Here is a 24,189-nt window from a genome sequence, read left to right on the forward strand (position 1 = left end):
ACACATTGAAGAAAGTGCTTTATATAAATGCAAGTGGCATATAATGGTAACATTTAGAAATTAAATGGGTCTTTTTAGAGCAGTCACTGTTTCCAAATGGTGTGTGACACACAAGTAGGATGTGGAGCTGCCAAGCAGCACATTAGAAGTGCTTATGCTATGCCATTTTCACTAGAGAAAAGGGTTGCAGTGAAGAGGTTCACTTTCAGTTTAATTTCGTTTTGACTTGTACAGTTTTAATTCAGTATTGCCTGCTAATCAAAACCCAGTTATGTGATGTTCTATTTCAGAGCCTCTTATAAAAAATCTCATTAATTATTAGAATAAAATTAAGAAGATGTCATTTCTAAGAGAGATGTATCGTGCCAGATTATCGTATTATAAATATGAAAACTAAAAAACTCAGTCTTCAAAAATACTCTGTTCTTTCCTGGTTTTCAAATGTATAATTTAATATTTTTATGTATTGGGTTAACTTATAATTACAAATAAATACAAATACTTAGAGATTTTTGCATTGAAATTCCAGGTTGTAGCTGCTTGTGCCATGCCAGTAATGAAAGGTTGGAATATCCTGACAAACTCAGAGAAAACTAAGAAAGCAAGGTACTTTATTGTTAACTTGGCATAGTGACTTTTTTTAGAGCAGAAAATTGCACATTTCAGTATGTAGACCTTCCCATAGATGAGAAATTCAGTATCAAACTCTGAAGAAGTTGGCGTGCTTGGCTTCTAGGAGCAGTTGGAAGTGAGTACACATAGAGGAGGTGAAGTCAGGTGTTTATGGTTTTGAGCCTACAGCAGAATCAGCATTAAAATCCCTTGTTTAGAACCTTGCTCATCTTGTGGTAACAGTGAGTTTGTTTGGGGCTTACTGAACTGAGATTATTGCAGTGATATTGTACTGTACTGGCACTGATTGTGTTTGTTTTTGCTTTGCATTCATGTTTTTTTGAATTAATGCCAGTGTTTTCTGAAGACCATTCAGCAACTTTTGGTATTTCTGTATTGTTAAAACTCAATTTTCTAGGTTCTCTAATGATGTTTTATTCTGGACTCCTATAAACATTTTTTAGATTGTGTATTTAATACTACTCTTATGATAGTTATGTTGGCGTTTCTGATAGTAAATGTAAAATCCATGTTAACTATATGAGAGTATACATCTGTGACAGTTATTTAAATAGCCTATATGTAAACCATTTTGAATGTCAGCAATTTATGTAATTTTATATATTACAATTTTCTTTACAGGGAAGGTGTGATGGAGTTCTTACTAGCAAATCACCCACTGGATTGTCCTATTTGTGACCAGGGAGGTGAATGTGATCTGCAGGTATGTAGTCTAATTCCTTAAATCTTTTTGTTTTAATTTTGTTAACAAAATTTGGTAACTCTTTCATAATCTACTTAAGGACCAGTCCATGATGTTTGGAAGTGATAGGAGCCGGTTTTTAGAGGGGAAACGTGCTGTGGAGGACAAGAACATTGGGCCGTTGGTAAAAACCATTATGACTAGATGTATACAGTGTACTCGGTGCATCAGGTAATCTTTTTCTCCTTCTCTCTTCTGAAATATCATTTGTATACTTATTTAGTATTCACAAAATTTGGTGGAATAACACCACTGGAATGGATATCAACTTTTATTTGATGAAAGAAGAGGGATGTTGTATTCAGTGTTCTTTACATAAGCCAGTAAAATGAATAAGTTTTCACTTTTAGTTAATATCAACTTCACTTGGATTTAAAAATCAAAATCTACAAGCATTTGTGATAACTTGCTGAGTTGTGCACATTATTTGTGCAATTTTCTGTACGTGTGTTACACCTCAAATGGAAACATTTATTATTTTTATTCAAGGACTACATTTTCCATTGAAAATCTATCTTTCTAGTGTTTTGAAAATCATTATTACCTTTGTGATAATGAATAGGAAAGGAGGTAAGTTTGCTGCGTTTGACCATTTGATGGTACATTTTTATCTTGTAGATTTGCAAGTGAGATTGCAGGAGTAGATGATCTGGGAACAACAGGCAGAGGAAATGATATGCAAGTTGGCACATACATTGAAAAGATGTTCATGTCTGAACTTTCTGGGAATATCATTGACATCTGCCCTGTAGGTGCCCTGACCTCTAAGCCCTATGCCTTTACTGCTCGGCCTTGGGAAACAAGGTATTCATCATGGTATTTTTTGTCCTTTAATTCAGTACTATTCAAAAAAATTTAAGATTCATTTTCTTCATGAGTTCTAATTGTTCTGGTCCAAGTTTTTATTTATTTGCTTTAAGTAAAACCCGTTTAATAGAAGATAAGTTGTTAAATTGAAGGATAGGATGAACCTGTGCAAATTAATTGTAGTTTTCTTGGAAATAAATTCTAAAGTACTTAATCACAAAATTATTTTATTCACTTGTTCTTCCAAGGAATAAGATTGTCTTGATTTTTAAAAATTTAAAAAAAAATAAAAAATAAAATAAAAATTTATAGTTTCCTCTCATTGTACATTAAATTTTCAACCACGTATACGTATTATACTTTATTTAATTAGTTCTTATTAGTTCTTTATAATTACAAATCTGTTTTTTTAAATCTATCTATCTGTTTATTTATGGCTGTGTTGGGTCTTCGTTGCTGTGCATGGGCTTTCTCTAGTTGCTGCAAGCGGGGTCTACTCTTTGTTGCGGTGCACGAACTTCTCATTGCAGTGGCTTTTTCTTGTTGCAGAGCACGGGCTCTAGGTGTGCGGGCTTCGGTAGTTGTGGCACGCAGGATCGGTAGTCGTGGCGCATGGGCTTAGTTGCTCTGTGGCATGTGGGATCTTCCTGGACCAGGGCTCGAACCAGTGTCCCTTGCATTGGCAGGTGGATTCTTAACCACTGCACCACCAGGGAAGTCCTACAAATCTAAAGTAAACATATTTATAACTTTTCGTATATATCTCTGATTCTTCTGATTAAATTAAGAAATGAAATAGATCGTTGCAATAAATTTGTATACTTTTAAGGTTCTAGAAGTATATCATCAAATTGCCTTCTGATTTTAAACTCCTACCAGAGTATATGGGAGTATCTTAAAATTCCAGGCTTTAAACCATGTGTTTGTGTATACAAAAGGTTTAGGGAGCTGGGGGCAGGGAGGAGACAGTACATAATTGAAATGTTTAAGTAGAGAGTGTTTTCTCCTCTCCATAATACATACAAATGCTACACTTAATGTTGTGTCACAGGTCTTTGAGACACTATTTTTCTTAAAACTTTTTTTTTCTTTATTCTTCAGATTGGATGAGTTCTGTTGATCTACTGTCAAGTTCATTCATTCATTCTTTTGTCATCTCAAATCTGCTGTTCAACCCCTATAGTCATTTGTTTTATTACAGTTATACTTTCCAACTCCAGAATTTCTATTTCGTTCTTTTTTGTAATTTCTGTATCCTTACTGGGTATCTTTGTTGATTCAGTGTTTCATACTTCCCTTTAATCTTTAAACATGATTTTTCTTATTCCTTTGAACATATTTTAATATTCTTGTTTTTATTTTTAAACAAGTCTTCTTAGGAGTTGCTCCTGTGTCTGCATAGCTTAGTAGTCAGATAATGACTGTGCTTAAATTCTTTGAGCCAATAAAGATTTCATCCTCTGCCATTGGATCTGTGTGTGGATAGAAGAGCATATTCAGAGATAAGGCTGTTTTCAAGTCTACCCAGCTTGTACTTTACACCAGGTCTTTTGGGTCTCTGTGTTGTCCAGGAGAGTATGAATAGCCTGGGCTCTCTCTGCTCTCAGCTGCACATATGTGCAGCCTCCACTAGGAATGCTTGCCCTGACTGTGACTACAGCCTCAGGCTAGTACTCTTGACTTTCCTCAGCTCAATGACCTCCAAGATAGCACTTCCACAGACAACTTTTGCCATTTCTCCAAAACGAGTGAGCCTTGTCTGTAGGAAAGAAAGAAGCTCCTGTCTTCATAGCTTGCCCCGTCTTGGCAGAACCTCCAGTTCAAGGTGGTAGGAAAGGGGATAAGAATAGTCCCAAGCCAGAACACCACTGATTTCCACTGTTCTTACTTGAAGTTCAGGAGTTTTTCCCACACATGAAAGCTTCTCATGATATTGTGTGCTTTTGTTAGCTCTCCAAAGAGCTGAATTGGTTGCTTTTGTCAGTTTTTGTCTAGCTTTATTTTTGTTTTTGGGGGGAGGATTTGTCAAGCTCCTTAATCAGCCATACCCCAATATCTTGCCCCTCTTATTATTTATTTTGATACTCTAATTGTCCACATTTCGCTGTTTGCAGCCATTCCAGTTGGTTTCGCTTTTAGATGACAGTTTTGAAGGCTTCATTTTTGCATTATGGTCTGTTCAAATATGAGGGTATATTTATATTTATTTACATATTTATTTATTTAATTTTTTAAATCACAGTTCCTCTGAGTTCCATTAGTTTTAGAAATTCAGAAAAGAAATATGTAAAGTTTTTTGTTTTTGGTAAACCCAGTAACAGAAACTTTTTCCTTATTTTCAAAATCAACTAGTAAATATATGTGTTTACTTTCTTAGAAAGACGGAATCCATTGATGTAATGGATGCAGTTGGAAGTAATATTGTGGTCAGCACAAGAACTGGAGAGGTAATGAGGATTTTGCCAAGGATGCATGAGGACATCAATGAAGAGTGGATCTCTGATAAAACCAGGTATGTGCTATATTGTTTCCTTTAACTTTTGGACTTGATTTAAAGGAAATTTTATAATAATTTTGATTTTAAGGAGCAGTCTTTTATATTTGCAAATTAATGTATATAGACTATTGAAATCTGGACTGTTTATATAGAGAATTGGACAAAACTGACTTTAATAGTCCTAGGTATATCATTGGCTTTCATATTAACTGGCTTTCATATTGAGAAATATGTTTTTTCCTCCCAGATAGAGAAATTGAAGTAAATTAAGATACTTAATCTATTTCAGTTTGCCTCTGTTTCATTGGAGAATAGAGGCTAAATATAAGTTAGATTTGCACAATATAATTTTGATGAAATATCTAAAGATACTCAAGTTTTATAAATGGTTTGGCTTTTTCAGCTACCAGATTTTTTGTGTATTGTAATTTTAAGATTATTCAGGTAGCTGAAAATAAATTATAAGAACTCAAACATTTTAGGTGGTATTTTAGTTTTAGATGTTTGTAGAATATTTATTAGTTCATCTCCAAAGAAACCTGGAATAATTATTTTATCCAAGTGTTTACTATTCTATTTGACCTTTAACCAGTACTGTATTTTAATAACATTTCTTTTAGATTTTAAACTTGAAAATTATAGTTGCCTTTTTAGCAAGCTTCCACAAATGGTATAATTTCTGTTATCTAGATTTGCCTATGATGGGCTAAAACGTCAAAGACTTACCGAGCCGATGGTCAGAAATGAAAAGGGGCTTTTAACATACACCACCTGGGAGGATGCACTCTCTCGTGTAGCTGGAATGGTAAAAAATTGACGTATAGAATACCTATATTTGTGATTTCCAAGGCACATCTTTCTAATGAAGAGGGGATATGTTTCTCTTCACTTCTTTCATCTTGCCAAGATTATCTTCCATTTAACAAACATTTATTGAGAAAAAAAGAAAACATTTATTGAGAACTGTACAACATGTCATGCTAGATGTAGGGATATAAAGACCACTAGCACATAGTTCTTAACCTCCCACAGTCTTTTAGGAAAAGATGCATAATTAAGCAATTATCATATGCTGCTTTGGGTAGTTGTGCAGAAAATGATATATGAGAGAGCACATTGGAGGGATGCCTAACCAGGTATCGTGTCACATAGGTAAGGTGACTCCTTAGGCAAAGTCTAAGCATGAATACAAGCTAGCCAGAGCAAAAACGGGGAATGGCCTTCTGATCAGAGAAAAGCAACATACATAAAGGGCTTGAAGGAATGACAGATCCTTCAGATGAAGTTGTATTTAAATATAATTCCACAGTTTTCATCTTCCAGACCTCATTTTGAGACCCTTTGTTCCTAATTTAAAAACGAACAGAAACTTCCCTGGCTGTCCAGTGGTTAAGACTCCACGCCTCCACTGCAGAGAGCACAGGTTCGATCCCTGGTCAGGTAATCAGATCCCACATGCCACACAGTGCGGCCATAAATAAATAAATACATGCATACATACATACATCTTTATTCCAGGCTGATGTTATTAACCTTGGCCCCACTTAACGCTTCTGCTTCTCACTTTCAGATTAATAATTAGTGTGAGAACGTTTTAGTTAGCAGTTTGTTCCTTTTATTGTACTTGAAAATGACATTATTGTTTCGTTTTCGGAACACTTCATTGTGATCCTTTGCTGAATGAAGGTTTCTTGGTGATAGCCTTTTCATCCATTTTTAGTTGCAGAGTTTTCAAGGCAACGATGTGGCAGCAATTGCAGGTGGCTTGGTGGATGCTGAAGCCCTAGTATCTCTCAAAGATTTACTTAATAGAGTGGACTCTGACACCCTGTGCACTGAAGAGGTCTTCCCTACCACAGGAGCTGGGTGAGAAGTTTGAAGCTAGAATCTAGGCTTTCTTTTTTTTTTCTTTCTTTTTTTTTCTTTGTGGTTACAAGTTGTATTTAAATCAACACATCTATGGCATCAATGACTTTTATGTGACAGCTTGGATACTCCAACATACCTACCAGCTTATTATCACATATAGACCAAAGTCAAACCAGGAGCTTTTAGAGAATCCAGTTATTAATAAGTATCTGAACCTTTGATGTAATTTAAGAATGCTTCATAGATTTTTTTTTTTGTCTGGGAGTGCCATGGGTTTGATGACAGGAGAGTATTTCATGGATTGTCAGTGTGTATTAGTTTTAAAGTAAAACTTGCATTTTATATTTCGTGTTTCTAGCACAGATCTACGTTCCAATTATCTTCTTAATACTACAATTGCCGGTGTGGAAGAGACAGATGTTGTCCTCCTGGTTGGTACAAATCCACGTTTTGAGGCACCGCTATTTAATGCTAGAATTCGAAAGAGGTTAGTAATAATATTCAGGGTTTTAAAAACATTTATATGATAATTTGTTTTATATAGGAAAAAATGACTATTTTAGCTGATTGCTAATAGTGTTAGTGGGAGTGAGACTCCAAAAGATAATTGGAGGGCAATTTCTAACAGCTCCATTCCCCGCTTCTCCCCCTGCTGATCTTTTTATTTTATCTTTTTAGTTTGAAATAATTCAAGATACTTGAAATGTTCTTTGTGTACCCATTTTTGTGTAATGTTCACCTGATTAGTCAATGTTCACGTTTCATATATTTTTTTATTCTCTCTCTATGTATATATTTGGTGAATATAATCATCTGAAAGTAGGTTGTAGACATGATGCTCTTTTTATCCCACACTGAATACTTCTGTGTGGATTTTCTAAGAACAAGGGATATTCTCCATTTAAGAATTTGATTCTTTCTTTAATCAAGAATTTACTGTTGATACAGTATTATTATCTTATCTATAGTTTGTATTCAGATTTCACTGATTCTTCCATAATTTCTTTTACAATTTTTTTTTTCCTGCCCAGGATCCAGTCTGGAGTTACACATTGCAGTTAGTGTCATGACTCTTCAGTCTCCTTTTTTGACATTTTTTTTGAAGAGTACAGGCCAGTTATTTTGTAGAATGACTCTCCATCTTTTTATATCTTAGAGACTTAATAGATCGACCATATAATTGATTGTCTAAACTGGGACACTGTTTAGAGTAGAAAGGGGAGTTGTTAGTTACTCCAGGATGACAGGTTAAAACCACCACAGTCTCTGACAAACCAGAGTATATGGTCACCACATTTATAACTATTTTTGGAGGAGCTGGATCCATACTTCCTTGTCATAGAGAATAAATATGAATGATGTAGTTTGTTTTTTATGAAATTTATTTAAATGGCCTTAACGGATAATTAGGAGGTAACTGACTCTGCTGTGTATGTATGACAATAAAAACTGCAGATCATTTATTCTAAAATTAAAGTCTTTGATTGTAGCTAGCTTAGAGTTAGCATTCTAACACAGCAAATTAATTCATTGAATTTCCTTGGTGTATATGGGCTTACCTCATTTTGTTGCACTTTGCTGTATTGTACTTGCAGATATGGTGTTTTTTGCAAATTTAAAGTTTATGGCAGCCCGCATTCAAGTAAGTCTTTTGGTGCCATTTTCCAAGAGCATTTGCTCACTTTGTGTCTCTGTCATATTTTGATAATTTTCACAATATTTCAAACTTTTTCATTATTATTACATTTTATCATGGTGATCAGTGATCTTTGATGTTAGTATTGTAATTGTTTTGGGACACCACAAACCATACCCATATAATATGGTGAATTTAATAAATGTTGGTGTGTTTTAATAACCTACAATGGCTTCCAAGGGTCAAAGTGAAAGAAAGAGTTGCACATCTTTTACTTTAAATCAAAAACTAGAAATGATTAAACTTACTGAAGAAGGCATGTTGAAAGCCGAGACAGGCCAAAAGATAGACCTCTTGTGCCAGTTAGCCAAGTTGTGAATGCAAAGGAAAAGTTCTTGGGGGAAATTAAAAGTGCTACTCCAATGAGCACATGAATGATAAGAAAGCAAAATAGCCTTATTGCTGATAATGGATAAAGTTTGAGTGGTCTGGATAGAAGATCAAACCAGCCATGACATTCCCTTAAGCCAAAGCCTAATCCAGAGCAAGGCCCTAACTCTCTTCAATTCTGAAGGCTGAAAGAGGTGAGGAAGCTGCAGAAGAAGAGTTGAAGCTAGCAGAGGTTGTTTCATGAGATTTATGGAAAGAAGCTGTCTCCATAACATAAAAGTGCAAGGTGAAGCAGCAAGTGCTGATGTAGAAGCTGCAGCAAGTTATCCAGGAGATCTAGCTACGATAATTAATGAAGGTAGCTACACTAAACCACAGATTTTTCAGTGTAGACGAAACAGCCTTATATTGGAAAAAAGATGCCATTGCTGGAGAAGGACTTTCATAGCTAGAGAAGAAAAGTCAGTGCTTGGCTTCAGAGCTTCAAAGGACAGACTCTGTTAGGGGCTAATGCACCTGGTGACTTGAAGTTGAAGCCAGTGCTCAACTTAACCATTCCAAAAATCCTAGGGCCCTTAAGAATTTTGCTAAATCTATTCTGCCTGTACTCAGTAAATGGAACAGCAAAGCCTGGATAACAGCACATCTATGTGCAACATGGTTTACTGAATATTTTAAGCCCATTGTTGAGACCTACTGCTCAGAAAAAAAGATTCCTTTCAAAATATTACTGCTAATTGATAATTGCACCTGATCACCCAAAAGCTCTGATGGAGATATACAATGAGATTAATGTTGTTTTGTGCCTGCTAACACAACGTCCATTCTGCAGCTCATGGATCAAGGAGTAAGATTTTTGGGTCTTATTATTGAGAAATACATTCATAAGGCTGTAGCTGCCATAGCTAGTGATTCTACTGATGGAAAGTAAATTGAAAACCTGGAAAGGATTCACCATTCTAGCTGCCATTAAGAACATTCTTGAGGGCTTCCCTGGTGGCGCAGTGGTTGAGAGTCCGCCTGCCGATGCAGGAGATGCGGGTTCATGTCCCGGTCCGGGAAGATCCCACGTGCCGCGGAGCGGCTAGGCCCGTGAGCCATGGCTGCTGAGCCTGCGCGTCCGGAGCCTGTGCTTCGCAACGGGAGAGGCCACAACCGTGAGAGGCCCGCGTACCACACACACACAAAAAAAAGGACATTCTTGAGTCATGGGAAGAGGTCAAGATACCAGTGTTAAAAAGGAGTTTGGAAGAAGTTGATTCCAAACCTCCTGGATTACTTTGAGGGGCTCAGGACTTCAGCTGAGGAAGTAAGTGCAAATGTGGTGGAAATAGAGAACTAGAATTAGAAGTAGAGTCTGAGGATGTGACTGCATTGCTGCAATCTCATGATAAAACTTTAATGGATGAAGAGTTGCTTATGGATGAGCAAAAACAGTTGTTTCTTGATATAGGATCTATTCCTGGTGAATTCTGTGAAGAAATTGTTGAAATGACAACAGTGGATTTAGAATATTACATAAATTTAAGTTGATAAAGCAGCAGCCAGATTTGAGAGGATTGAATTCCCAATTGTGAAAGAATTTCTACCGTGGGTAAAATGCCATCAAACAGCACTGCACGCTACAGAGAAATTGTTCATGAAAGGAAGAGATCATCGATGCGGCACACTTCATTACTGCCTTATTCTAAGAAACTGCCACAGCCAGCCCAACCTTCAGCAACCACCACCCTGATCAAAGTCAGCAGCCATCAGCATGAGGCGAGATTCTCCACTAGCAAAAAGATTTCCATTCACTCAAGGTTCATACGATGTTTAGCATGTTTTTAGCAATAAAGTATTTTTTAATTAAGGTGTGTATATTGTTTTTCTGACATAATGTTTTTGTGCACTTAATAGACTGCAGTGTAGTGTAAATATAACTTTTATATGCACCAGGAAACCAAAAGATTTGTGTGACTTGCTTTATTGTGATACTCACTTTATTTTGTGGTCTGGGACCGAACCCACAGTATCTCCAAGGTATGCCTGTATTTTTACAACACTTTATTTTTGAAAGGTATGCAATAATATCTGTTAAAGTTAAATGTTCTGGGGGGGCTTTAGTGCTTTTAACATTTTCTAATTTAAATAGATGTAGCACATAGCATTGAAGAGACCAGTAACTGCTAACTTAGTGATTTAGCTCTAAAAACTCTGTTGTTTTCTTTCAGTTGGCTTCACAATGACTTAAAAGTGGCCCTTATAGGCAGCCCTGTTGATCTCACTTACAGCTACGACCATCTGGGAGATTCTCCCAAAATTCTTCAAGACATTGCTTCGGGCAGCCATCCTTTCAGCCAGGTGCTCTTGAGTTATATGTATCTACTCTTGTTGATTTTTAAGTATTTTTAAAATTTATTTTTGGAATAATATGTGACTGCTGTTAAAAGCTACATATATATAGCAACATAGAAAATAATGTATAAGAAAGTAAACATTATCCCAAATCCCACTACCCTAAACAAGCATTGATGAAACATCATACAGTCATTTCTCTATTCATATACAGAGCAAGATGGATGGATAGGTAAACAAAAATGAAATCATACTGTACATTTTTATTTATCAGAGTTTAATTTTACTCGAAGTTATCATTAAAAATGAAGTAAAACTGAAAGAATTAAACTGTAAACTTCAGTGAAATCTTTCTTTACAGCAAGGGTTATTATTCCTAAAGAAATTTCACCAGTTTTTGTTTGGTTTTTTGGTCCACACCACGCGGCATGTGGCATCTTACTTCCTGGACCAGGGATCGAACCCATGCCCCTTGCAGTGGAAGTGTGGGGTCTTAACCACTGGACCCCCAGGGAAGTCCCTTACCAGTTTTTTTTACATGACTTTTTCATTACTAAGTTCTTTACTTACATTCATTTAATTGCCATCTGGAGTTTAGAGCTTTTGGGTTTGTTTTTGTTTGTTTGTTTTCGTTTTTGTTTTCAAGAGGAGATGTAAGTGCACCATTCCTTGAGTTCTTTCTTGCTTGAGAATGTTTATTTTATTCCTGAAGAGAGCCTTGGCAGGATATAAAGATCTAGGGTTATACTTTTTTTTCTCTCTCAACTTTATAGATGTGGAGAAGAAACCCAGTGTCAGCCATATTCTCTTCCAACCCTGTCCTATTTTTTGTTGTTGTTGTCTAGATACTTTTTTATTGATATTTCATGCTTGATTTTTTATCTTTGAAATTTAGTAACTTCACTAGAATATGTCTTACTGATGGTGGTTCTCTACCATTTTTTTTTTTAATGGGACATGCAGCTTTCAGTCTGAAGATTCAAGATTCTCTTTATTTTAGGAGTAGTGTGTGTGTGTGTGTGTGTGTGTGTGTGTGTGTGTGAGTGTGTGATGTGTGGGATGGTGATTGTTAAAAAATGTAAAAGGTTTCTGTTTCTCACATAACAGTGGTTCTGAAGGTAAGCAGTTTGACAGATGGTGCAGTTGTCCAAGGATGTCATCAAGGCAGGAGCCTACCTTCCTGCTTTGCTATCCTCAGTGCATTTACTCACTCACGTGTGTTTGTTTGTGTGTGAGCCTCTCCTCATGGTTCCAGGATGGTTGCTTTACTGACAGCTTCAGGTGTAGGCAAGAAGAAAGTCAAGTGTGAGGGGACAAAGCAGCCAAACCCAACTTCTTTGTTTGTCGGTTTTGAATAACATCATTATTGTTACTGTGATCAAAAGTATTTTTTTTAAATGTATTGAGAAGAATCCTCCTCTTCTCTCTAGTTCGTATCCCCATGCCCCAGAAGGTAATGAGTGTTGGTCAGGAAAGTTTTCTTCTCTAATATATTTAAATGTATTTTCCATTAATTAGTTCTTTTTGTTAAGAACTCTTAACAATACAGATATTGGATCTCCTCTTCTATCTTTTCTGTCATTTTTTCTTTATTCTTTTGTTCTTTTTCAGTTTATTTTATATAATTTCACATAAACTGTCTTTCTTGTCCCGGTATTTATAGTCATGTTTAATTCTGTTTTTTATTGTTTCTGGAATGATTTTCATCTCTACTTTGTTTCTCTTCTAGTTCTTTCTTGAATTCTCTGATGAAAATCTTCCATAATACTCTCTATTATGTTACTTCTCTGAGCTCTTTTTTTAAGTGAGGAATTGTTTTTCATTTTCTTTGAGGCTATTGAAAACTGTTTCTTATTTTTTTGAGGCTACTGAAAGCTCTTCACATTTCCTTGGGAAATTCCTCTTGTGAATGTCCTCCTTTTTGTAGTATCTAGGCATAATTCTCATGCTGATTCATTGATTGGGTCCAGCTATTTATTGAAGAATGACACAGAAGATGGGCAGGAGAGTGAACTGTTACAGTCTACAGCTTTACTTCTGATTTTTCCATCCTCCACTGTATGTGTAGTTTCTTTTGCACTTGGGATGCATTTCCTCTCAGTTTTTGGTATTCAAGTTACTGTGGTTTAAAGCAAAGCCCTTAACTTTAAGGTATTCTGCATTGTGATCTAGTGATCATTGCTTTCCCTACCTTCTCCTCCCTGTCTGGGGCATAGAGAGTAGATGGAATATAGTAGACATGGTACTTCAGCATGGTTTCTCCTGTTACAAAGTATCACCTGAACCTCTGCATGGACATTCCTCAATTTTTTCTGGGACCTATCCATAGTCATTCTGACCAAAGGATGTTTGGCTAGGGTTTTCATTCCCAATGCTTCCTTTTTGAAAATCTGTTTTATTTGATACTAGTTTAGCTATTTCACAGTAGCATTGGCAAGAGATTTTTGAGTAAATCTGGTTGTATGTATATCCATATGTCGACTAGCAAATTAAGACATTCATGTTAGAACTAAAACTTGGGACAGCATATTATAGATGCAAATTTGGTTAGATTTAGTTATTTCTAATGTTTGTTTATTTTATTTCTAAATTAATTTTTATTGGAGTTTAGTTGCTTTACAATGTTATGTTAGTTTCTGCTGTACAGCAAAGTGAATCAGTTATACATACACATTTATTCCCTCTTTTTTAGATTTCCTTCCCACTTCTAATGTTTTTTAAATGAAAGTTCTTTTTTCTTAAAGGTCCTAAAGGAAGCTAAAAAACCAATGGTGGTTTTAGGCAGTTCTGCACTCCAAAGAAATGATGGGGCAGCAATTCTTGCAGCTGTTTCCAACATTGCTCAAAAGATTCGGATGAGTAGTGGTGTTACTGGTGATGGGAAAGTTATGAATATCCTTCATAGGTAAGTTGAGTAGTTGTTTTTTTGTTTTTTTGTGGGTTTTTTTGGCAGTACGGGGGCCTCTCACGGTTGTGGCCTCTCCCGTTGCGGAGCACAGGCTCCGGACGCGTAGGCTCAGTGGCCATGGCTCACGGGCCCAGCCGCTCCGCAGCATGTGGGATCTTCCCGGACCGGGGCACGAACCGTGTCCCCTGCATCAGCAGGTGGACTCTCAACCACTGCGCCACCAGCGAAGCCTGAATAGTTGTTTTATAATCTATAATTTTGTGTATATTTTGTGTACACTGTCACATTTAGATTTACAAACAACTTAATATTTAGCGGGGCTTCCCTGGTGGCGCAGTGGTTGAGAGTCCGCCTGCCGATGCAGGGGACACGGGTTCGTGCCGCGGAGTGGCTGGGCCCGTGAGCCATGGCCGCTGAGCCTGCGTGTCCGGAGCCTGTGCTCCGCAATGGGAGAGGCCACAACAGTGAGAGGCCCACGTACCGCAAAAAAAAAAATATTTAGCGACATTATCTCAGTAGCAGATGTGAAATAGAAACCTTTATTTTGTGTGAGAAGAAGCCAAGATAATAAATAATATTAAAAATATCCAAAGTGCAGTAAGTGCTAAGAAAATCTTAAAAATCTGTATCATATTAATATACTGTGGTTCAAAAATTGCAGTAAGTCCTCTGGCTTTTAAGTGATAAAAATGTAAGCTGGGCTTCCCTGGCGGCACAGTGGTTGAGAGTCTGCCTGCCAATTCAGGGGACGGGGGTTCGGGACCTGGCCGGGGAAGATCCCACATGCCGCGGAGCAGCTAAGCCTGTGCTCTGGAGCCCGCGAGCCGCGGCTGCTGGGCCCACGTGCCACAACTACTGAAGCCTGCACACCTGGAGCCTGTGCTCCGCAGCGGTGGGCGGGGGGGAGAGGGGGCACTGCAGTGGGAGGCCTGTGCGCCACAGCGGGGAGTGGCCCCCGCTTGCCACGGCTGGAGGGAGCCTGCACGCAGCACCGGGGACCCGGCGCAGCCAAAAATAAATAAATAAATAAATAAATATTTTAAAAAATTGTAAGCTAACGTGAGCATTCAAATAAAGTGAGGTTTTTCTCTGACAATATCAATAGTGCAGATTTACTTTAGAAAAGTTGGAAAGAGAAGAAAGAATACAAAAATGGAAATTATCCATAGTTCACAATCTGTAGATAATTATTGTTGCAGTTTTTGTGTACTTTGTTCTGGGTTTCTTTGTGTGTGTGTATAAATATTTTTTTAGTTATATAGTTGAAGTCATACTGTGTATGCAATTTTGTGTCCTGATTTTGATTGATTTTCATTACCAAACAAGAATTTCCTCATGATTAGAAATTCTTTATAAACATAAACATTAATGGCTATGTAATATGAATATATATAATTTTTTTAGCCTTTCCTTCATCTTAACATGTAATTCATTTTGCATTAGTGAATGAATTTCCAATTTCCCATAATCCTTTCTACCTTAAGTATTATTTTTCAAATCTTCAGATTTCTTAAAGGATTGAGGCTCAACACTTTTAAGTTGGCTAGGCAAACTTTTTTAAATTTAAAAGTGTTCAAATGCATTCTTAAACATTAATTTCAGTGTTCTATTTCCCCACTTATTGGTTTAATTTGGCATTGTAGTTCATCACGTAAACATTTTTTTAAACTTTTTTTTTTTTTTTTTAATTTTTGGCTGTGTTGGGTCTTTGCTGCTGTGCCCGGGCTTTCTCTAGTTGTGGCGAGTGGGGGCTACTCTTTTGTTGAGGTGCACAGGCATCTCATTGCGGTGGCTCCTCTTGTTGCAGAGCACAGGCTCTAGACGAGTGGGCTTCAGTAGTTGTGGCACGCGGGCTCAGTGGTTGTGGCTTGTGGGCTCTAGAGCACAGGCTCAGTAGTTGTGGTGCACAGGCTCAGCTGCTCTGAGGCATGTGGGATCCTCGCGGACGGGGGATTGAACCCGTGTTCCCTGCATTGGCAGGCGGACTCCTAACCACTGTGCCACCAGGGAAGTCTCAAAAACTTTATATTTTTAAAATAGTTTATTTGCACTGACGACCTCTAGATCCTTTCTAGCCACAATTTTTAGCATTTTAGAATTTTTAGAATAGAAAAGAGACTAGATATTTTCTTATTTTTAATTCACTTTTGAATCCATGTCTTTATTAATATTTTTTTTGTGTTTGTTTTTACTGAATGGGTACTTAATAACTTTTTAAGAAAAATTTCTGTGTCTAACAATGTGTTTCTGATTCCTTCTCACAGATGACCACTTGGCTAGATACAAAGATCACAAGTTGTTTCCTTTAACACTCTGTATTTTTTTCACCTTTCTTTCACATTTTAGAGAAGATCTCATCTAATTAATCTGAGTTTTGTCTCTGATTATAACCTGATTTTATATATGTATGTGTTTTTGTCCACCTGCTTTTTTGGATTCCTTATTTTTTTTATTTTTTTATTTTTTATTTTTTGTGGTACGCGGGCCTCTCACTGTTGTGGCCTCTCCCGTTGCGGAGCACAGGCTCCGGACACGCAGGCTCAGTGGCCATGGCTCATGGGCCCAGCCGCTCCGCGGCATGTGGGATCCTCCCGGACCGGGGCACGAACCCGTGTCCCCTGCATCGGCAGGTGGACTCTCAACCACTGCGCCACCAGGGAAGCCCTTGCCATTCTTAAAACAGTAAAAAACGGCTGCTTCTGGTTTTGACATCTCTTTCAAATGGGCAAAAAAGATGAGGGAAGATCTTTGACAGCATTGAATAGAAAAGAGACTAGGTATCATTTCAAGAATCACATTTAAATTTTTATAATGAAAACACAAGTATGCTAAAAACTCGTAATTGTTTTACAGGATTGCAAGCCAAGTAGCTGCTTTGGACCTTGGCTATAAACCTGGGGTGGAAGCAATTCGGAAGAACCCTCCCAAAGTGCTGTTTCTCCTGGGAGCAGATGGAGGTTGTATTACTCGACAGGATTTGCCAAAGGATTGTTTCATTATTTATCAAGGTTAGTAGCATCTACGGCACTAGAAACAGAAGACAATAGTACATTGTGTATATTAGGAACTGTATGGCAATACATTTAGTGGATTGAATATTTTCCATTTAAGAATTTCCCTACACACACACCAATTTTAAAAAAATATTTGTTAATATGTATTTTTATAGATATTTAAATGTTTTAGATTTTATATTAAAAAAATAGGTTTATAAAAAAATAGGTTTATTAGTTACATAGTTGCTATTGCTATTAAGAATTATCACCTCATGTTTTTTAATAACAAAGAATTAGAAGAAACCTAAATGCCCCCAGTAATAGTAATTTAAATTATGAAATATTATGTAACATTAAATTCAGTTTTTCAAAGAATAGTTAGTGTTATTATATAATCAAGGGGAAGCTTTTTTATATATATAAACAGTGTAGAAGTTAGAAAATCACGAGTCCTGTATCATAAGACACTTAATGAATTATATTTAATAGCACTTCTTTGGTTTTTTGTGTTTGACTCATTTTCTTGAACTCTAACTCATTGCAAATGTAATCAAGCCTCTGGAATAAATGGAGTCAAGTATTCCTGGATATTTTATAGAGAAAAGTATTATATAACTTTTCACTTCATTTAACACAAACACCATACACTTATACTAGGCTTTTTATTGCCATGCCACATAAAAAGCATTATGTAATATTTCGTATCTTTAGTTTAATAAAGTTAAACCAAAATGCATAAACTAAAATCCTGTCCTAGTTCTATCCAGAGATAATCATTGATAATGGTTTAGATAGATGCACAGTTCATATGTACTTCTATGCATATGCAAACATGTACAATATGCAAACATGTACATTGGCTTTTCTTTCAATTAATTAAAGTTTCTTTTTTCTTCCAACACTTCTGTTAAACTCTTAATGAGGGATAGTCTTTCAGCATACTATTTTCTGTAATCTTCTGTTTATGCTCTTAATCATACTCCTGTATGTCAAACTCCTGACACTTTCTTTTTTTTTTTTTTTTTTTTGTGGTACGCGGGCCTGTCACTGATGTGGCCTCTCCCGTTGCGGAGCACAGGCTCCGGATGTGCAGGCTCAGCGGCCATGGCTCATGGGCCCAGCCGCTCCGCGGCATGTGGGACCTTCGCGGACCGGGGCACGAACCTGTGTCCCCTGCATCGGCAGGCAGACTCTCAACCACTGCGCCACCAGGGAAGCCCCCTCCTGACACTTTTTGTTCATCCACCATTTCAGTTTACTTTACCAAATTTCACTAACATACATCTGAGCGTTTCCACTTTGTAATGATCAAGAGAAATGATACACCTAGTTGCCCATAATATGTGTGTTTATGTTGTTACACGTATTTGTGTATTTGCAAAAATTAATCTGGGAAGACACATACCAAATGCTTTCACAATAGTTTTCTTTGGAAAGGGAGTTTAACTGTGGGCAAAGCAGGCTTTAATTTTTATTCCAAATACTTCAATACTATATTGTTTTAATTTTTAAAACACTTATAATTATAAAAATGTAATTTTAAAAGGTTATATACTGTGTTCATGTATAATACCTAATCAGTTTTGTGCTAAAATGTGGTTTGCCATTTTCCATCTTTTCACAGGACATCATGGTGATGTTGGAGCTCCTATAGCAGATGTTATTCTCCCCGGGGCTGCTTACACAGAGAAGTCTGCTACTTATGTCAATACTGAGGGCCGAGCTCAGCAGACTAAAGTAGCAGTGACACCTCCTGGCTTGGCAAGAGAAGACTGGAAAATTATAAGAGCCCTTTCTGAGGTATTTGTCCTTAGTGATGCTGCTAATGGAATGTTTGACATGTTAGCTTGTCAGAATGATTTTCGAAGTCAAGGAAGATGCACTTCTGAAATGCAGAGATGACTTGAATAATCTCTGTAGGAAAAACGTGTTCAGAAAACGGGGATTTGGGGAATTCCCTGGCGGTCCAGTGGTTAGGACGCCACACTTTCACTGCCAAGGGCGTGGGTTTGATCCCTGGTGGGGGAACTACGATCCCACAGGCCACGTGGTGTGGCTGAAAAAAAAAAAAAAAACATGGGGATTTGAAAGAGGTGTTTTTACTTTTGACTTGTCTTTTTAACTCTTTGACTATAAAAAGAAGCATCATGAGATTTAAAATAATAATATACAGTTGTCTATCAACTCTATATATGAGCAATAGCAGGTTAGCCAAAGCATTCAAATTTAGCAAAGCATTTCTTTATTCATAATCCGTGTATTTTCTAAAAACAAATTACTAATGTATTGACAGCTGTTTATGAATTAGAAGAATTATTTACAGTAGTATTCCCCACTTAACCACCTGCTTAATATACATACAAATGGACACCAATATGTTTTTCATAGTAGTACTGCATTATTTTACCATAGTTGCAATGATGTATGATTTGAAATATTTAAGTATCAATGCTTTATGTCAATTTTTGGAACCTGTTATGTTATAGATTGCAGGTATGACTCTTCCATATGATACTCTGGATCAAGTAAGGAACAGATTGGAAGAAGTCTCTCCTAATCTTGTTCGATATGATGATGTCGAAGGAGCTAATTATTTCCAGCAAGCAAATGAGCTTTCCAAGGTAAAAACACGCCTATACGCAGTTTTCATAATAATGTATCCTCTGGTGTAACAGTACTAATTTTAAATACTATCATTATTGATCTCTTACTCTTTTTTTGCAGCTAGTGAACCAACAGCTTCTTGCTGATCCACTTGTTCCACCTCAGCTGACAATAAAAGACTTCTACATGACAGGTACGCAGTTGTCAGCATGACTGCCAAACATGAAAGGTAGAAAGGAGTAAAATCACCTAATTTAGCATTATGATTCCAACGTGCTAGTGGTAGTATTTGATGTTTTTAATCTCATAAGATTTTTCAAATATCAGAACTAATGTAACTTTATATTTTCTGATTTTACTCTAGTTTTTCTTTCTGAAATGTAAGTAGAGTTTGAAAATCCAAGAATTAACAGATTTTAAATATAAAATTTTACTACTGTATGAAGAATTACTGTGTAGCAATTTAGGGAGAATTTTCTGAGTGACAAACATCTGTGAAGGTTTTTCTGAGAATTACAGTAGAAAAATCAAAACACTAAAATGTGAAACATGCTAAATGGTGCTTCTGATGTAAATTGTTAAGAATGTGCTTAAGGAATGCAGACTAACAAACTTGTTTACTACAGGTTTTACACTTGATATAACATCTAGGTTATGAGATAGTTGATAGACCATTTAAAATAATTTTCTGTCTAAAAGCAGATAGGAGTATATTTTTCAAGTTCTTGGTGCAGTTTGTATCTAAGATTATTATTATTTTTTTAAATTTATTTTTATTTATTTATTTTTGACTGTATTGGGTCTTTGTTGCTGCATGCAGGCTTCCTCTAGTTGTGGCGAGCAGGGGCTACTCTTCTTTGAGATGTGCGGGCTTCTCGTTGCGGTGGCTTCTCTTGTTGCAAAGCATGGACCCTAGGCGCACAGGCTTCAGCAGTTGTGTCACGCAGGCTCAGTATTTGCAGCTCGTGGGCTCTAGAGCACAGGCTCAGTAGTTGTGGCACATGGGCTTAGTTGTTCGCGGCACGTGGGATCTTCCCGGACCAGGGCTCGAACCCGTGTCCCCTGCATTGGCAGGCGGATTCTTAACCACTGCGCCACCAGGGAAGCCCTAAGGTTATTTTTAATAGGTTTTTTTCAGTTGTATTATAAAAGTTATGTTCATTGTAGAATACATACCTAAGCCTACAAGAGCAAGGAAAAATCACTATGATCCCACTACCCAGAAATAACTATGTTTAACATTTTGGCCAGTCATCCAGGGATATATACATATATTAATTTATTTAAACTTAAAATGAGATTACTTATTTACTCTGGGAGAGAGGGTTTGGACAGCTTTATTGAAATATTCACATACATAAAATTCACCCATAAAGTGAATTCATGGATTTTAGTACACTGTTCTGTAACCTTTTTTCAATCATGGTATATTGCACATTCTTTTACTATCTTTAATACTTTTCTATAATATTTTTAATGGTTGCATACTGGCCCTTTGTATGGCTGTATATAATTATTTAATCATTCCTAGGAGTACTTATTAAAAGCATTTAGCTGTTAAGGGGCTTATCTTCTGAACTTATTGATTTTACAATGTTTATGTATAGTTACATAGACTCTTCCAGTCTTTTTTGTTGTTGTTCCTGAATATGTGCAACAGGAAAGTTTTACTGTGTGCTTCTTTTGAAGTTGTATTATCAAAACGCACATTTTCTTGATATCTTTCAGATTCAATTAGCAGAGCCTCACAGACAATGGCTAAATGCGTCAAAGCTGTCACAGAGGGTGCCCATGCAGTAGAGGAACCATCCATATGCTGAAACATCTACTAGCACCCAGTTAGTTAAAGGACAATTATGTTGGCATGATCTCTTAGAGGTGTATCTCTCTAAAAAATAATCTAAATGATGTAATATTTAAGGTTCTACCATGCTTTATTTGAAAACGATATTGCAATTATCAAAGAACTTTGAGGTTTCCAAACATTTATGTATTGTGTGTAAACGTTAAATAGTTTAATAAACGTGTATAGATGCCCTTTCATGTAAAAGCACTGATAATCTTTGTGACATGAAAAAGAAAATCCTTAAAATAAGAATTTTTGTTTATCTTCATTGATCACTTATGTTTGTAAAATGGATGAAATAATGGCTTCCATTAGGACCTATTTTTTACTAGTGCTAAAGAAAAGATTTAAGTATTCTGTGAAGCTGGGTAAATAGAAAATATATATAATATAATCATACATCAGATGTATATCTTGGACAGCGCTAATAATAATCATAATAATGAAGGCTAATGATTATTCAGGATTTCTACATACTAAGCACTCTGGTTTTACATACAGTATCTTGTTTTGTCCTTTTACATCCCTGTCAGACAGTATTATCTCATTTTACAGGTGAAGAAACTAAAGCCCAGGGATAGTGGGTAGCTTGCCCAAGGCCACAGCAAAAGAGTCATAGAATCAAGCCTGGTTCTCTGACTTCAAAGCCCATTGTTCTTAACTGCTGCACATAATTTCCTCCTATTAGTACAGATTCCATAGGTTGTTATGTCTTAAGAATCAGTACTGAGAAGCTTAATGGATAACACATTTTTCTGTTTTCTCTTGAATCTGTTTATATAATGTCATGGTGATTTATGGGATATTTTTCTTTGTATAATAGATTGCACACATATACACCCTTGGAATGAGGGAGGTTTCAAGAGATATAATTTAGGTCCTCATTGATGTTCCTCATTTATTATATTAACACCATCTGTAGTATTAAGTCAACTAAATTATTCCAGTAATAAAAGACAAAACTAACAGCTCTCATAATTTTCAATTGTCAAAAAGTTAAAAATTTACAATTAATCTAGGAGATAATCTAATGCTATATTAATATGTTTTCAAAATCTATGTTCAGAATCCTTTGTTTTGTAATCCTTATTCCTTTTTGCTTTCATCAAAGACTTAGCCCAACTATAGGTTGCGATTTTACTGATATAACAGAGGATAAAAATTTTAGACTATAGTATGTCACCAGTACTTTATCTTCAAAAATTGTACAAAATTTGTCACCTGTAACAGTTTTTTCAGAATTATTTTATTCACTTCAGTCATGAAGTTGTATACTTTGCTTAAAGTACTTTGCTTAAAATTCTCAGTTGCCTGAAATTGTATAAATTGTATAAACTCTTGCTGAAAGTCTTTGAATTTAATACAAACTTCTTATCTTTCTCTACCTTCTTTATCCCTTAGCACTGTTGCTGACCTCAGGGGGGCAAACACTTTCAGTTTTGTGTTTTGCACAGTACTCTTCAATGAATGAGTGTAGACTTCATAGGATTCTCGGTGAGGGAATATTGCATTCAAATGGAGAAAAGGTGATGTATAACTAAGATGGTCCAGAATCCTAAGGCAGCATGTGTTGAACTTGGAATTCTGTAAAGAATACCTTGTTTGGGCTAAGTGGTACTCAATAAAATTTGTTGGCTTTTACATAAAGTAAACATGAAAGTCTGTCCCATGGGCACCTATTAGTCACTTAATGCTAAATATTAAGGTTATTGTGACCATAAACATTGAAGATGGTTGCAAGACTTTCTGAAGAAGAGATCCAGATAGAAGAAAAATACATATAGATGAGAAGAATAACAGCTGATGTAATTTTGATTCTAAGCAACGATGGAGTCAACAATGAGAAATCTACAAAGTATCAAGGCCAAGTCCTTTTAGGTGAAGACGGCAATCTGGAAAGACCCTGGAATAATAAATAATACCATTTAGAAAAGATATTCTAATACGTGCCATTAAAGCTTTAAGTACATTGTGTCTAATTTTCACAAAACCCTGCTAACAATCGGTATTAAGACCCAAGAAGTATCAAATAACTTGCCCATTGTTACCCAGTTAAAGACTAAAGGCAAGAATGTTTAATTAGAGATATTTTTTACTGTCCCATTTTGCCTCAGAAAACCTTGTGGACCACTATAAGAATTGAATAGATATACAGGAAAATTTTTAAAGCCTAAACTTCATACAGAATGCCCCCCAAATTTATTGTGAATTGTATTATGAATACATCAATAGTAAGTATTATACCTTATTAACAATACTCAGTATACAATAATTTATTATTGTTTGGTGCTGAGTTGTTTAAACACTGTTTCTTGCCAGGTCAGGCAGATCTTGTTCAACTTTGGAAATACTACTTGGAAAAATTTAACTATTTCTTCATCTGTAAAATGAGGATAAATGTTCTAATAATTGTACCTACCTCCAACCTTATAGGGTTGTTATGAGGAACAAGTCAGAAAGCCTCTAAAACTTGCTTGGCCTATTTCCTGACACATAGTGAATGCTCAATGTGCTTAGGGACTGAGAACCATCATTATAGGAAAATGTGTGTTCAGAACTTTGCGGGATGTTTCAGGAGGTTGCAACTAACCACGGGAGCCCTTGAAGTCCCCCTTCTAAGTGAATTGAGTAAAAAACTCAATTCCATTGATTGTGAGGGAAAGTCATGCCTAATAGAACCTCTAGCTTCTGTTTTCCTAAAGAAATGTATTTCTTTCCTAAGACTCGAGAATTAAATGACTTGTCCAAGGTCAACCCAAGTAACAGAATACTGCTACTACAAACTGTCCACCAGGATTGTGAAGATTAATTTCTTATGCAGAGCTTTGCATATTTTGATGGAATTTTTACTAGTCACAGTAAGATTTACTGAGTCTGTTGGATTCTAACCCTTAAAAGAGACTACTTCTGGGGCTTCCCTGGTG

At 36.3% G+C, this 24,189-nt stretch overlaps 1 protein-coding gene across 2 annotated transcripts in view; it reads left to right on the forward strand.

Annotated features, from left to right (window-relative positions):
- The window catches only part of NDUFS1 (NADH:ubiquinone oxidoreductase core subunit S1), a 30,111-nt gene extending 6,663 nt beyond the window's left edge, over nucleotides 1-23,448 (forward strand). The window contains exons 5-20 of one of the 2 annotated variants that reach the window (XM_060106083.1): nucleotides 530-606; nucleotides 1,255-1,336; nucleotides 1,416-1,546; nucleotides 1,994-2,179; nucleotides 4,560-4,694; nucleotides 5,370-5,484; nucleotides 6,400-6,545; nucleotides 6,907-7,035; nucleotides 10,788-10,917; nucleotides 13,656-13,816; nucleotides 16,673-16,827; nucleotides 18,440-18,615; nucleotides 19,302-19,436; nucleotides 19,540-19,612; nucleotides 21,148-21,257; nucleotides 22,667-23,448. In XM_060106083.1, coding sequence (XP_059962066.1) covers nucleotides 530-606; nucleotides 1,255-1,336; nucleotides 1,416-1,546; nucleotides 1,994-2,179; nucleotides 4,560-4,694; nucleotides 5,370-5,484; nucleotides 6,400-6,545; nucleotides 6,907-7,035; nucleotides 10,788-10,917; nucleotides 13,656-13,816; nucleotides 16,673-16,827; nucleotides 18,440-18,615; nucleotides 19,302-19,436; nucleotides 19,540-19,612; nucleotides 21,148-21,239 — 1,923 coding nt within the window. In that variant the 3' untranslated portion in view covers nucleotides 21,240-21,257; nucleotides 22,667-23,448. Of the gene's footprint in view, nucleotides 1-529; nucleotides 607-1,254; nucleotides 1,337-1,415; nucleotides 1,547-1,993; nucleotides 2,180-4,559; nucleotides 4,695-5,369; nucleotides 5,485-6,399; nucleotides 6,546-6,906; nucleotides 7,036-10,787; nucleotides 10,918-13,655; nucleotides 13,817-16,672; nucleotides 16,828-18,439; nucleotides 18,616-19,301; nucleotides 19,437-19,539; nucleotides 19,613-21,147; nucleotides 21,518-22,666 lie in introns of those variants that run through there. The other variant, XM_060106082.1, reaches the window with a different exon arrangement.
- Nucleotides 23,449-24,189: the final 741 nt, after the last annotated feature.

This window comes from Mesoplodon densirostris, chromosome 8 (genome assembly GCF_025265405.1).
Source record: "Mesoplodon densirostris isolate mMesDen1 chromosome 8, mMesDen1 primary haplotype, whole genome shotgun sequence".
Lineage (NCBI taxonomy): Eukaryota > Metazoa > Chordata > Mammalia > Artiodactyla > Ziphiidae > Mesoplodon > Mesoplodon densirostris.